General features: G+C 43.7%; 1 protein-coding gene across 4 annotated transcripts in view; it reads left to right on the top strand.

The window, feature by feature from the left end:
* The window catches only part of SETD3 (SET domain containing 3, actin histidine methyltransferase), a 79,519-nt gene that overhangs the window by 7,246 nt on the left and 56,393 nt on the right, over positions 1-15,880 (top strand). For all 4 annotated transcript variants that reach the window (XM_049113455.1, XM_025442529.3, XM_049113457.1 and 1 more), the window contains exons 2-6: positions 7,133-7,242; positions 9,033-9,125; positions 12,433-12,581; positions 14,607-14,679; positions 14,972-15,228. In XM_049113455.1, coding sequence (XP_048969412.1) covers positions 7,140-7,242; positions 9,033-9,125; positions 12,433-12,581; positions 14,607-14,679; positions 14,972-15,228 — 675 coding nt within the window. In that variant the 5' untranslated portion in view covers positions 7,133-7,139. The remainder of the gene's footprint in view (positions 1-7,132; positions 7,243-9,032; positions 9,126-12,432; positions 12,582-14,606; positions 14,680-14,971; positions 15,229-15,880) is intronic.

Here is a 15,880-nt window from a genome sequence, read left to right as displayed (position 1 = left end):
CTGATATCAGTCTAAACTTTAGGAAAAAAACTTTCAGTTAGCATTGTAAGCTTCTGGGTGACATTTGGAATTTAACTTGAATGTGTGTGTGCGTGTGTGTATGTGTGTGTACACGTACTTAATTTAGACGTCTTCATATTTTTCTAATATATTTGAAACAAATATTGAAAATAAATATTTGGTCTCTGTAGGAACTTGATGAATTTCTAATGGGTAGCTTTTTCCAGTGGGGGCATAAAGGATGCTCAGGCTACTGGTTTGTTCATTTGTTGAAATTTGGAATCTAGCCCCTGATCAGCTGAAATTACAATGAAAATTATTCATTGTGTGTAACACATTCTTGAGTTGTAAATGAAAAGGGTTGGTAGTTGTTTCCAATCCATAATATGGAGGAAATCTTTGTCCAGTAAAAAAGGCAGAAGGGGGTTGAATTTGTTAGGAAACCACTAAGGTTGGATTCTATACCTTATCAAATTGCCTCTTAAAGTTTAGTCATCCTTCTTTAGTTTTACCTTGTTCCTTGCCCCTCTCTGTTTAGCTACTTCTCTTAGGTCTTTGAGGAATTACCCATGTTTGAGTCCTGGTTCCCCATGTCCTCATCCTTGAGGCCTGCAGTCCTGGCCTTCCTTCATTTTGTGTTCTCCAGCAGCTGGCATAGTCCTAGACACACAGACGCAGGAGATCTTATTTAATCGAGTACATGCATCTGTAAGTAGAGCCTGCACGTGTGCTGGAGATTATACAGGATTTTAGGTTGGAAGCTGTGGGTCCATGGTTTGGCAGCTGTGGGCTCTTGGCCAAGTCACAGCCATGTTTAAGCCCCCCAACATGGCTGTCATCGGCGCTGGCCTCTGCCGCCGTGGGGGGGATGTATCTGGCCAGTGCAGAGCACCATGCAGATGCCTGTGCCCCTGGTACAATGGCCCACAGAGCTTCAAGCTGTGTTTGGGCCGTAACTCTTATTATTATTATTTTTTTCCTATTGGAAGTGGACTCGTTCCTACTTGTGGCTTTCTAAGAGACCAAAGACAAAAATTGGATTTGTGTTTATCAGAGATTTTCTATTATGAAAATGATAATGATAAACTATAGACTCCCCAAAGAAAAACTGTCTTTTAATTTTAAGTGCGAATTCTATTTCACGTATACATAAAAATTTACATTTTTGGGATGCCTGGGTGGCTCAGCGTTTGAGTGTCTGCCTTTGGCTCAGGGCATGATCCCGGCCGGAGTCCTGGGATCGAGTCCCGCGTTGGGCTCCCTGCATGGAGCCTGCTTCTCCCTCTGCCCGTGTCTCTGCCTCTCTCTCTCTCTTTCTCTCATGAATTAAAAAAATTACATTTTTAAGAGTCATCTTCATTCTTTAACAGAGGTAGATCAATATTTAGTAAATGTTGCATTTTGACTACTGTTTTATTTGCTAGTGGGAGAACACATGAAAATGGTTCTTTGACACAAAATCTTATTGTTGTTTTGGGAAATAAAGCTTCCCCATGAGTAACACTAACGTATCCAAATATGATATCCAGAGATTTTCTTTCATTCAGCAAGTGTTTGACCCTCATCTATGTCCATGAAATTATGTTAGACCTTGTAGGTAGTTTAGAGATGGAAGCTTTGGGCCATGAGACAGTGGGCAAAATAAGCACATCAGTAACATAAACTGCAGTGGGTGAGCCCCTAGAGACTCCAGAGTTGAGCGCCAACAGTGCAGGGAAGGTGACCATGAGTGAGGGGGGGTCTTGGCCAAGGCGTAGACACATGTGTTCACCCTGGGGTAAAGGCATATAGACCTCAGTGATGGAGGAAAGAGTGAGGGTCAGGGAAAGACAGCCAGGCCAGGGGCTGAGGGGCAGTCGGGTATGGAGAGCTAGCAGATGGCGACCGAGGCTGATGGCCTGTGGGGTGAAAAGAAGTAAATGTATCTACTTCCAGGTATGCTGGAGTTAGGGGTGTCCTACGGAAACTAGAAGGTTTGGTGCCAAACCATATCTCATGTAGAGGTAAATGCATGTTACAGACATTGATGGCTGTTTAAGTTCAGAAGATTAGTTGCTGGGCTGTAGAACTGGGTACAGAGAACCCCACCCTTCAGAATCCTGAGGTCACCTAAACTAAAGGCTTGGCAACAAGCCCATGACTAACTCATTCTGTGCACAGGGGCCTGAGTGCGGCAGGGACCCTCCAGCAAAGCCAGTCCAGGGCAGCTGGGGAGCTTCCCAGAAGGGGGTCAGTGCAAGCCTGGTTTCTGGGAAGACAGAGCAAGATATGGCCTGGGCTGATAATCCTGTACCTTAGGGAGGTTCATTCACGGGGGACAAGGACAGATAACCCCTTCACCTTAATTAAGATGATGTAAGTTAACGTCTATATGTAAGATGCTTACTGCCTCTTCCAAGCAAGCTGCTGTCTCTCCAGTAGGGTCTATATCCTTGTGGGAGGGAAATAGTCCAAAGACAGTTGCAAAAGACTGAATCCCAAGCTAAGCCAAGACTTTAGCATCTGTTAATCACCTTGAACTTGGCTTGTTTTTACTTTCATGAAATGAATAGAGGAACCCAAAATTTCCTCAAGGACATTAGGGATGTTTTGGCTAAAAGTTCGTGAAACATTTTATCAAGAAAAGGCAAAAAGGGGGTAGTGGAAGATATAGCTTCTTTCAGAAAATGGGGGAGAACCAGCAGATCCCTGGAATCTGCCGTGTAAAGGGGTGATGGATAGAGTGAAGACAGATGGGTAGAACGTGGGGAGACATGAAGGACCTCGAGGGCTGTGCTGGGGAGTCTCAACTCACCCTGTGAGCTGCGTAAAGACCTTATGTTGGGCAAAAGAAGCTTACATATTCGTGATGTGAAGTTTCAGGAACAGGCCAAACTAAGTGATGGTACTGGAGTCAAAGTGATGGCCCCTTGCTGGGGACAGCAGTGACTGGGAAGGCGCCCAGGAGGCCCCGTGAGTGCTGCATATGTGGGTACCTCAGTGGAGGTAGTGGTCGAGCACTCACCAAGTGGTGCACTTTATACCTCCACGTGTAAAGGCTAACTGTCCACACGTGATGTGGAAGGAGATTGGAGGTGGGGAAATGAAGCCAGAAGGATGGAAGGAGCTGGAGGTGAAGGTCTTAACTGGGTGTGGCTTCAGTGACCATTTCTATAAACACAACTCCCCTGGCCTTGGAAGGTTATGCTCCATGTACCTGCTCTCCTCAGTGCTAATTGATGGATGTGTTTGGAAATTTGGCCTGTGTTGTATTTTTGTACCTATTACTTGTATCTAAAAGCCAACAGTTTTCTGGCTTAAGGAAAAAGAAATCTTGAAAACAATGGAGTTTTAAGTATTCAGTGGTAGAGTATTACTGCCACAGGAATCTTTTGTGTTTTCAAATCACTGTGACCAGATCTTTAAGGTCTCTCACCTGCAGCAGGAATTAGACATTTTCTTAATATTCCAAGGAGATCGAAACTTTAGTAGGAGTAATACAGACTTTCACCGAAGAGCTGCCCAAAGGAGGGAATGTTTTTCTCTGGGAGCTCATGAGCACCGTATGCAGAGAGCCTGCTGTGTGCTCAGTTCTGAGCTGGAAGCTGGGGACACAAATAGAAATAGGACAGGGTGCCTTGAGGAGCCTGTTATCCAGGAGGAAAGCTCGTGTGTGAGCAAGTCTTCATTGCAGTGAGATCCAGTGGTAGAAGAAGTGATACAGAGGAGGGAATATTAGAGCTAGGAGGATGAGGAAGAGGTGATGCCCAGGCAGGGCTTTCAGAGAACGCAGCTTACTGAGCAAGTGACTCAAGTAGTGCAGGTTAGGGGTGGGGTGGGGGAGATAGAGGGACAGGGCACAGAGGCACATGACAACACCTGTATGAGGGACTGGGCCCCATTGGTGGTGTTTTTGGAGCCTGAAGTGCTGGAGCAGGGATGGCAGCGTGGGACAGATTTAAGTGGTAGCAGTGGGTTCTGGCACAAAGACATGTAAGGGACAGGGACAGTGTAAGGGAGAAATGAATTCAGGAGGCGGGCAGGAGCAGGTGGCAGGCAGTTGGCCACATCCAGGGGTGCGGGTACTTGGCAGGGTGCTGTTGGATGTCAGATCTGGAAGACCTAGCTCTCCTGTCCCCTGCAGTGCCTTGTGCTTTTGCTCTGCATTTCAACAGAAGCAGTGGGGCAGTGGCTGAGCTTTAGAGTGAGGCAGATCTGATTTCCAGTTCTGGTTGCGTCTTTTACCTGATATATGACCTTGAACAAAGCTGAAGGACTTCACCTTTCTCAGAATGCCATCCAAAAGACAAGGATATGATCTGGGGCACCTGGGTGGCTCAGTCAGTTGAGCATCCAACTCTTGGCTTGACTCAGGTCATGATCTCATGGGACTGAGCCCCACATTGGGATCCACGCTCAGTGTGGAGTCTGCTTGGGGATTCTTTCTGCTGCCCCTTCCCCTGCTCATTCGTGTGCATGCACATTCTTTTTCTCTCTCATAAATAAATCTTAAAAAAAAAAAAAAAAGATGAGGCTATGATTTTCTGATAAAAGGGTTTAGGAAGATCAAATGAGATGTACCTTAGGCCAGTACCTGGTGGAGTGGAAGCACTGTGTGCATATAGGGTCACTGGTGCTGTTTTAATTAATGATCATTATCTCAGGACAGGTATCTACTTGCTGGGAGCAATGGCAGTGTGGAAATCCCTGCAGAAAGACCTGAGGGGAGGTAGGAGACTGTGGGCAGAGTGAAGAAGCCTGTTTGGCAGTGGGTCCTCATACTGTGGGGGCCAGTGCAAGAGAGCATGGCTGTCTCAGGCTCACTTTCCCCAGGCCTGCTAGGAGAAAGGGAAGGTCCTGGACCACCTCATCAAAGTGATGTTCTCACGTTGTTTGAAGCCTGGTACAAAAAAGGCTTGCAGGCAAGGCTGAAGGGAGAGGCCAAGCAAGCCCATCCCTGACAGTGCCTAGTTTCTGTGGTTCTTCCTGCAGAGCTGTATTTGGAAGGGTGATTAAAGTCCTTCCAAGGGGGGGATATGGGGGTGGGTAAATAGAGGAAGGGGTTAAAAAGTACAAACTTCCAGTTAAAAAGTAAGTCACAGAGATGTACAGTATAGGGAATATAGTTAATAATATTACTGTAACACCTTGGTGTGGTGACAGGGTAGGTAGACTTGTGGTGACCACTTTGCAGTGTATACAAATGTTGAGTCACTATTTTGCACACCTGAAACTAATATTGTATGTCAACTACCCTTAGAAAGAAAAAAGAATACAAGAAAAACCACCACCCTAAAAAAAAGTCTGTCTTTCTAGACCTAAGGGCAGTTTTTGTTATTTTGGGGTCAGGTTCAGTCCTTCCCTACAGAGAGCCTGAGATGCAGAGAAGAGCAGCAGGTGCTCCAATCGGGCCGCGTCTTCACTCTTGGCAGTGGGCAGGTGCACGTGGGGAGCATCCTTCCTTCTCCTTTAAGATGCTAGTCCTTCAGTTCAGGAGAAGGTGCTTAAGCTCTTCCTCCTTCTACCCCCCGCCCTTTTGATCTCAAAGCAACTAATTCCTTGCTGCAAACGTGTAGATATTCTTACCTGTTTCTTTTGATTCCAGGATGATATACGCTGTATATCGCACACTGTTTTGGAAGGCTTGTTAGATACATAAAGTTACATATTATATTCCACACGTTATATACACATGTATATATATGTGTGTGTGTGTGTGTGTGTGTGCGTGCGTGTGTTATATTCCACATGTTAGGGACAGAAGAAATATCCTGGCCTTCTGAGGTTCGTGGTTTTCTATTTTAGTGCACAGGGTCTGTATTTGCATGGTTTTAGTTCCAATGCAGTCAGGGCTCATGTACATAGTGGGAGAATATGTCTTTCAAACCTTACATCCCATCCCTCATCTCCACACTACAAGAGTCATTTCTTTTTGTAGAAAGAAATGGGTCAGAGTCTACTTTCTGGTTCCCCTTTGAGGCTACATGTCATTGTAAGGGCTCTGCGGAGTAACATTATGGTGTTGGTTATTAATTAGTGTGGATTGCTCCAGTAGCTTCTTGGCTGAGTGTTGTCCAACTTTCTGGGCTGTCTTCCTGAGGTGCTTCTTCCTGGAGGAGGCATGCTTGGGCCAGGTTCCTCAGGCAGAGCTATGGCCCTCCTTCGCGGGGGGGGGGGGGGGGGGGGGGGGGGACAGGACTCACTGGGCATGATTCACCCCCACTGCTCCCTGGCCGCTTGAGCCAGGCATATTGCCCCCGGGATCTCCCTCCTGCTTCCCCCGTTCCTGTCCTTGAGTGTGAATTGCCTTACCCTTTCTTCACACATCCTGATCCCTCAACTCTCTTCTAGGTACACCTGAGACTCATTGTTACAAGGCATTTTCAGATGAATGTCATTTCACAGAGCCTGTGCCCAGCCTGCTGTCACCTGCTGTCATGTCTCACTGCCACACCTGCTTGTGGGATGCTATGGTCACTTCTCATGTGGGAGGGGGGTACAAGGCTTGGGGGTGGTCATGGTGCCACGTGAGGCCTCATTCCAGTGTGGAGTCTGCCATCACCTTTCTGTGAGATCCTGGGCAAAGCACCTTGAGATTTCCAATGAAACAAAGCTGCAGAGTTAGAGTAGCTCTCTGAAGCATCTGTGAGCTCCCAGGTGTCCTCAGCATTTGTCCTGAGAGCCTAGTTTGCTGCTTGTGGTACAGTTGCTCTTAACGGGAAATGATTCTTCCAAAGCAATGTGGGGAGAGAATATATAGTTTTTTGTACCCACATGGCAGTTTGTGATAACACATGTGTATACAAAATCGTATTTATCTGTGTAGTGTCGTGGAATAAGCATTTTAGTCTACACAGTAAAATCTGCATCACTTGACAAATTCCAGAGTAAAATTTGCCTCTACTGTAGTTTTTGTATGTGAAAAGGAATGAACTTTTCTTCTAGAGACTACAAAGCAATTATTTTTCATTTGATAGCCTCCAAATACTAATATTTGTTACACATTTCTTTTTCTGGATGGAAACTTTAGGATATGGCACACATGAGCTATGATGTTAACATCTTGGGGCTAAGCCACTGCTGTGCTGACTTTTCATTATTTGATTTTTTTGGAAACGTAATATTTTTTGTCTTTTTTCTCTCTTCTTTATAGTTAGAAAATGGGTAAGAAGAGTCGAGTGAAAACGCAAAAATCAGGCACTGGTGCTACAGCAAGTGTGTCGCCGAAGGAAACCTTGAACCTGACTAGTGAACTGTTGCAGAGTAAGTTCCGCCTGGGCTTCCCGCCTTCGCGTGGGGCTGTGCTTCTTCGCTCCTTTCATCCTCAGGCTGCGCAGGACAGTCTCTGGCATGGCAAAACAGGAAATGAGACAGACTTGGGTTCAGATCCCAGCTAGTTAGCCACATGACCTGGGCAAGTGTCAGAACTTCTCTGACCCACCATCTCAACCCCTTCTGTAAACCTGGGCGTGTTGGTGGTGGGCCGGATGGAACAGTGAATGTAAAGCTTTAGCACAGCCACCCAGAACATGGGCTTTCCTGGGCTCCAGTGGGCAGGGACCTACTCAGTCGACTACCCCAGACAAATCATGTAACCCCTCTAAGGCTTAGTGTTTACAGCAGTGGATATGGACCATTTTGGGAGGGTGAGGGGTATAGGATCTGTGGCTTGTGAAGGTGTGCTGTGGCTTTCAGGCCCAAGGTGAGTACAGCAGGCCTCTCAGAGAGCAGACCTTTGGAACTCTGCCCCCTTGTTAGAATGGCTTCTCTTTATTTTTAGTGACTCAGTAATAGTTTTCCAATTTCTTGGTTCAAGGAAATGAAATACCAAGTGTGTGTGCTTGCTTTAATAAGTTAGTAAAAATTGGTAACTTCTTAATTGTGAATTTAAATTGATGCTATGTAGATTTCAAACTTAAATGTGGTCACTCAATTAACTAACTACTTTATCTCATTTTCTTTGCCCATTATGTTCAGATTATGTGACAGTCTAAACTCCAAGTAAAAATTAGCTTTCTTTCCCTGTTAGAAGCAGGCAGCAACCAAGTTGGGGTCAGGTTCTCCCCAAGTGCTCCTATGGACCTCTCTGGCCCTCAGAGCAGTACAGGACCCCATAGAGCACTGAGGTACTGACCACTTACCACCCTCCCCCCTGGACTGTGAGCAGCTTGAAGACAGCCTCTGTCTTCTTGTATCCTAGGGCTGCAGTCAGTATTTGTTGATGGAAGAATGACTGGTTAACCTTAATAGTTAGGAGTCAGCCCGTGGGTTAGGGTTTGCTAGTGTTAATTATTTACCACATACACTCTTTTTCCTCAGAGAACAAAGGTGGCCATGGGAAGAAGGCTCTTTCTTTAAACTCATATAGTTGTTTAGAAAGGAAAGAGCTTGCTGATAGTCCACGTGCCCAGTGCACAGCCTTCCCAGACCATCGGCACCAGTCTAGAATGCTGGTCTTCTGCTTCTGGCCCCACAGGAGAGTCTCAGCTTCCTTTTCAGCAGTGACTCTGCGGTCTCTTTTTGTGACTCCCCCAGAGTGCTTAATATAGAGCCTTACACATGGATGTGAAATGTTTGTTGAGTAATTGTCCTTATGTCCAATTTAACTGGTTCCTTTAGAGAGCCATTGTTCTAGGCTTTAACTAGAAAGAAATGTTGACTTGTAAGATTACCTTTTTTTTTTTTTAATCATTTCTAAAAGAGTTTTCAGGGAAATTTTTAGCCTAGTTTTTTAGATTTTCCCATGTTCTGAGGAAATCTATTCTGAGGAAAATTTATCTGAGCAGCAAGAGTGAGATAGTTGCATGCTCAGTGCTCACACTTAGGTACAGGGGTCCCAGTGTAATATGTGGCATGTGGAGGGTTCAGAGCATGTATATGCTTGGAAAAGTATGACTGGTTTATGCTCCTCATGTTTATTGTCATGGCTGTGGTGTCTTTGTCTTTTAAAAGTAACAGCAACAGTAACAAAACCCCAGTCCTCTTTGTGCTGAAGACTAACTGGTTAAGTTGAAAGCAAGCAGTATTTGAGTGCCATGGCTTTTGTGTTACAGAATGCAGTAGTCCTGCACCTGGCCCAGGAAAGGAATGGGAAGAGTATGTGCAGATCCGGTCTCTAGTCGAGAAAATACGAAAAAAACAAAAAGGTACATTTTCTAAACAACAATCATATTTTAATAAAATCCTGTAGACACTTGGCACAAGTCAGATTTGGAAGTTAATGAAGGTCTCAGTGTCATTCGTCCCTGTGGAAGGTCACACACAGGGGAAGGGGCGTGGACTTTGGGAGAGACATATGGGGGAGCTGTCCCAAGATCTCTCCCATTTCTCAGGCACTGCTACTTGGTTTGGAAAGGTTAAGAATGTGGAGCTGTAGGGGAGAAGTGTTTGTATCTAGAGGCTAAAATAACACAACTTTTGGGGTGCCTGGGTGGCTCAGTTGGTTAAGTGTCTGCCTTTGGCTCAGGTCAAGATATCAGGTCCTGGGATTGAGCCCCACATTGGGCTCCCTGCTCAGCAGGGAGTCTCCTTCTCTGTCTCTTACCCTCTGCCCCTCCACACCACTCATTTTCTTTCTCTGTCTCTCTCAAATAAATAAAATATTTTTTTAAAAAGTCAATAAAAATGACAAACTTTATTATTTTTGAAATATATATTTAGATGCGTTTTTTTATATTGTGTTTCCTTGAGGGTTTGAGGTCATGAGTGATCAACACACAAATATACACTGATTGATTAATATCTTAGCAAAATTTACAATGAACTCAAACATATCTTGGTTAAATAAGAGATGTAGTTCTATTTCTGAAACTGTTTTTACAGGGTGTATTCAGTAGGCGTCTTAATGATTCTCAGCCAGGCCGGCAGCAGGGCCAAGTGTCAGCTTGAAAAAGCCTATTCAATATACCTATTGTTTTTGTTCCGTAAAGCACAAAAAATAAAGATTGGTATGCAGGGCCACATGGAAGGTGGAAGGAGAAAACAGAATAAGGAGCCTGCATTTAAAAGGGTGAGCAGAACCTTCTTAGGCTCCATTTTTATTTAATGCCATGAAAGTGAGTCAGAAGAGGGTTTGTTTTATTTGCTCTGTGAGGTTTTATTGCTCTCCTGTGTACTTCTATAAACATTCAGTCTTTAGCTTAGATGGTCTCAAACCCCAAATGATGACAGGTTCCTTTAAAATGTGTTTCTTTGCACTAAATGGTAGACTTTGTCAGTCCTGGCTCACCAGATCTCTAGCTGAACAATTTCTGTATGTCCTGAGTGTCTGTTGTTAGTAGAGAACGCTAACTACAACTCACACTAAGGTTAGAGCATTCCTGAGTTCTCAGCAAAGAGTGACTCTGAACAGAATCAGTTTTCTCCATCTCCAGTATGGCACAGCATGGTGCCTGGCACTCTTGCTTCACAGATCAGGTGACCATTGATGGTGCTTGCTGGCATGGCTGCAGGCACCTGGGCTGGGCTCCACACCCTGCTCCTCATATTCGTGAAGTTCTTGTTCCTCTCCTTTTACTCATCAGATAAATCTTGGTTTTTCCTCTACATGGCTTTTCATCTCTCTGAATATTTCAAACATGCTGAAAAGTCCAAAAAAGAATACAACGCCTAAGACTGTCCTACCCAAACCAAATCAGTCCCACTGGTCAAGTTCTCCATCCTAAGACTCTCCTACCCAAACCGAATCAGTCCCACTGGTCAAGTTCTCCATCCTTCCCACCTGCTGGTCTTATCCCTGTCCCTTCTTTATTTTGTTTTCATTACTTGTTTTTAAGAAATCAATGTTGCAGATGTAGCTGAAACCCCATGCTTCTATCTCTCGTTGGGAGTTTGTTTTGACTGGAACTATTTCTCTAGTTCATGTATAACTCCATAAATATCAGTGGTAGCAAGTGGTATTTTAAAAATCCGAGCACTTGAATTTTTAAAGATTTATTTATTATTTTAGAGAGATCATGTGTGCACGTGTGTGCAAGTGTGGGAAGGGACAGAGTGAGAGGGAGCATCTCCAGCAGACTCCTTGCTGAATGTGGAGCCCAACGTGGGGCTCAGTCTCATAACCCAGGGATCATGAACTGAACCAAAACCAAGAGTCAGGTGCTTAACTGACTTGAGCCACCCAGGTACCTCATAGCATTTGAATTTTTAAAAACACAGTATTGTATTTTATTTTATTTATAGTTACATATGATCCAACTCATTCAAACTGTTCAACAGAATTCGGTTGCAGTGCTGTCCAGTTGTGCTCTTACACTCGGGCCTGTAGTGCTCCTCCTTACACACAACTCCTGTGTACCTGTCAGCTAGCGATTTCTGTTTCCTGGGGATTTTGTTAAAGCAAAGCTGCCTATGAGACATGGCCCGCTAGACTTAATTTGGGGTGGGGGGTGTGCTGCTATGTGTGAGCTGGTGAAGCTCTCTCCTTTCTCCTTCATCACCTCACAGAGCCCACCAGTCAGTAATCCTACGTCCTGGGGTCAACAAATTCTTCTCTGTGACTGACAGGGATTTAGGGTTGTGGTTCACCTTTTCTATCACTGTGGATTTGTACTGTGGTGAATGGTTTTTGTTTTTTTGTTGCTTTGTTTTTCTTTCCTTATATTTCTTCATTTGCCCATGGGTTATTTAGAAGTGCTTTGTTAAATTTCAAAACAAAAAACAGCAAACAGGGACACCTAGGTGGCTCAGCGGTTGAGCGTCTGCCTTGAGCTCAGGGCATGATCCCAGATCCAGGGTCGAGTCCTGCATCAGGCTCCCCAGAGGGAGCCTGCTTCTCCTTCTCTGCCTCTCTCTCTCTGTCTCTCATGAATAAATTAAAATTAGAAAAAAAGCAAACAATAGAAGTGTTCTATTTAATTTTCAAATATTTGGGAATTTTCAAGATTTTTTTTGATTTCTAATTTGATTATTGTAATTGGAGAACATTATATGATTTCAGTTCTTTTCAAATTATTTATTTATTATTTCTTTAAAATATTTTTTTTATTTATTCATGAGAGACAGAGAGAGAGAGAGAGGCAGAGGGAGAAGCAGGCTCCATGCAGGGAGCCCAACGTGGGACTCGATCCCCGTTCTCCAGGATCACACCCTGGACTGAAGGCGGCGCTAAACCGCTGAGCCACCCGGGCTGCCCTCTTTCCAAATTATTTAAACAATTCTTAAACCACTTTATTTTTTAAGCTTTTCTTTTTAAAAAATTTTTAAATTAAAGCTTAAGTGACATACAATATCGTATTAGTTTCAGATGTGCAACACAGAGAGTCGATATTACATACATTACAAAATGGTCGCCCCTGTAAGTCTAGTTACCATCTGTCTCTAGCGATGAGTTTTGATTTCACGATTGGAACTTTATCACTATTTTCAGTGTGTGTTTTTATAGTTTCCAAGAACAGTAGAAACAATACAGTTCCTAAACGTAGCACTTGTTTTCTAACACATGGATTGAAACAGGTCTGTCTGTTACTTTTGATGGAAAAAGAGAAGATTACTTTCCTGACCTAATGAAGTGGGCCTCTGAAAATGGAGCCTCTGTTGAGGGTTTTGAAATGGTCAACTTCAAAGAAGAGGGCTTTGGTTTGAGAGCGACGAGAGACATCAAGGTGAGTTTTGATCGCTTGGTCCGGAGGCCCTCAGTGTGCTTGGATTGTGCTGCGGGGCGAACACAGGACATGGAGACAGGTGTCTGGGCTTATTCTGACCTCGTGGGCAAACAGGCAGTGCACAGCCAGCATTCCACTTCCTGCTGTGTACTCGTGTACTCTCTTGGCTGACCTGGGGCCAAAAGAGCCTTGCTAAGGGTTCTAGGCAACTCCTTCCGGTCGGTCCTCCAACGGGAGCTGTGCTGCTAACCAGTGACCTGAGACAAGTCAGTTCATGTTTCTGAGCCTCTGTTAGGAGACCACAGAACATGCCTCAAAGGATTTTGAGACTTCAAGAGAAGGATGTGGGCTCAGGTGGTTAGGAGGGGGAGCGCACAGGACCTGTGATAGAGGGGATGTGGAGGTGGGTAGATTGGGGTGGAGGATGGGCAGTGTCAAGGGTGCTTACTGGTTCTGGAGGGGGTAACTGAGTGGTTGGCAGTGCCCCCTACTGACACCGTACCACCAGAGCTGAAAGGGAAAGAGGAGTAACACATATCTGCTGAAGGACAAATGCCTTTTCTCTGCCCTGGGTCCTTCCAGATGAAGGAAGCAGCAGCACCCTGACATTCCTGGCCTCTTTCCACCCCTCACTCATGCTTCTCTTAGAGAGGAGGTGTAACTTAACCTGTTTGATGATTCACAGAGAAGGAACTGGTCTTCGCCTGGTTCTTGATGGGAGCCGGTTGCCCATATGCATCCGTTGTGCTCTTTCCACTGTGTGCTTTACAGAGGGGCAGGCCACACGTGGGGAGGCCTGTGGGGCTCCAGTTCTGCCTGTAACTAGGTGGAGGAGTCTGTCTAATTCTGGGATTCAGTAGGTGATATTTTGGGTGACCATCTGTTGTAGTCTTGTGTCTCTCTTAGTGGGTTCAGAACTTGGATGGAGGAAATGAATGTTATTTATTCAGGCCCCCTCAAACCGCAGGCAACATATTTGGTCAAGTTGTAGTTAACCTTTCATTGATATGTTGATAAACCATATGCCAGTTTATTAGATCCCTGTTAAACATCTAGTATGTGAATAGTACCTTGTTCATTATTCTACCAGCCTTCCAAGAAACCCAAGGTCTCTTCCTTCATCATGTTTATCATCTGTAGTAGGGGAAGAGATGCACATAAACAGCATCCAAATGGTAGACATTGAGAGAAGGCAAGAGTAACCAGGATGTCACATGTTCTCGTGTATCAGAGGAGGAGCATCACTTGTGCGGATGCTTCCCCAGATATCATAGCTGTGGTCTGTCTTCACTGTGTGCATTTTTTAAGCTTTACTGAGGTGTGATTGATAAAAAACTGCACATATTGTTGACATTGTGACGGGTTGGACGTGCTATACCCATGATGTCAAACCACAATAAAGGCGCTGCTCTGTGCATGTTTTCAGCAGTATAGGTACATACACAGCACATACCAAAAAGAAACCTCTCATATTGGCAAAAAGTGAGATAAAACTTTGGGGAAAAAATTCAGTAAACCTAAATATGTCTTAGGGGCTTGTGCTTTTGCTGGTAACAGTTGTGCCTTAAGACAAGCATGTAGAGGAAGGAATATTCTCTAGCTTCAGAAATACAATGGCAAGAGCAGTTCATGTCGACAGGTTCATGTTTTTATTGTAGATAGAAATTTTGTTTTACTTTGCTTTTAGAACTTAAAAATATAAGTGCAGCAAAGAAGTAATAGTTTTATGCTGCATCCTAAATTGCTATGTTTGCTTCAAGTTAAAGTCCTATTTTTTAATGTTTTTCCAATATATATGGTTGGTTTTTCTATTGGAAGCAGCATTTTAAACCATGTTGTGCTCATCTAAGTGTACCACAAATAATTATGTTTAAAAATACATTTGATAGTTAGAAATGAAGTGCTGACGTGCAGCCTTAAACAGCATTTCATGTGTGATTCGCTTTCTGACCATAGATGAAGGCATTGAAGATTGTGATATGTTTTGATGATTATATATGATTTTATTATTTTTTTTCCTCCTAGGCAGAAGAATTATTTCTATGGGTTCCACGAAAATTACTAATGACTGTTGAATCTGCTAAAAATTCAGTGTTGGGTGAGAATAATTTCTGACTGTTCAAAGCAAAGTGCAAATTATAAAAATATGATATTTTGTGGTGCTAAGGATCATATAGGGATGTTTTTTCAAACTAATGAGATATTTACCCCCCCCAATTCACATTGTTTTCTATGCCTGTAATCTGACATAGTAGAATGTTAGAAGAAAGGCCCATGTTACTTTAAGTATTACAAGGCTTTCCAGTTATTTCTGTAATTTTAATATATATTTTGAATACTTTTTAAGGCACTTTCTGGAACTGACACTGTTAACTTCTGGGTTAATTCAGGGCCCTTATATTCTCAAGACCGGATTCTTCAAGCTATGGGAAATATCACACTTGCCTTTCACCTGCTGTGTGAGCGAGCCGACCCTAACTCTTTCTGGCAGCCCTACATTCAGACCCTCCCCAGCGAATATGACACTCCACTCTACTTTGAGGAGGATGAAGTCCGGGACCTTCAGTCCACACAGGCTATCCATGATGTCTTCAGCCAATACAAGAACACGGCTCGGCAGTACGCCTACTTCTATAAAGTCATCCAGGTGAGTGGCTGGTTATGGTTTAAATGTACGTTTAACAGAGTACAGGAAGGGAAATTGATGGCATAGATGTTCCACTTCACATTTTATTACAGATGCTTAAACATTGTGCTTTTTAGGTTAAAAGGCATTCTAATTCTAGTCCACTGTTTTTGTACAGAAATATCCCTGAAGTATGATTTGAATGTATCCTGACTTCATCAGCAGCCTGTTTTGGTATAAGCAGCCTTTGTTCCTAAGTTAAGAAAGTCTCTGAGCTTTTCTGAAAGGGAAAGATTACAATAGAAATTTAGAAGCTATAAAATGTATCTTATTCAAAAAGGTGCTTTGTGTATAAGTTTTCTAAGAAAGTGAAAGGCTCTTTGTGGGTTTTTCATGTATATATTGGCATGTATTTTACTAAATTGTACTGACAGTTAATTTACTAATTTAAAATGCTGAGTTCTTTGTGTCTTCAAAGTGTGCTGTGTATTATATTAATTTTAATTAGTTCTAGGTGAAAGTGCCCTGTAAAAACATCTGTAAAGTTATGAACATTTGAATTACACCTGGTTACTCCTTTCTGTGTTTTGGGAGTGTGGCCAGCATTTTCTTTCTTTTCTGGTCAAACCGCAATGAGACGAGTCAGAGTCAATGTCACAGTTTCCTCCAGAGC

The sequence above is a fragment of the Canis lupus genome, chromosome 8 (assembly GCF_003254725.2).
Source record: "Canis lupus dingo isolate Sandy chromosome 8, ASM325472v2, whole genome shotgun sequence".
In the NCBI taxonomy this organism is placed as follows: Eukaryota; Metazoa; Chordata; class Mammalia; order Carnivora; family Canidae; genus Canis; species Canis lupus.
This window is presented reverse-complemented; position numbering and strand designations above follow the sequence as displayed.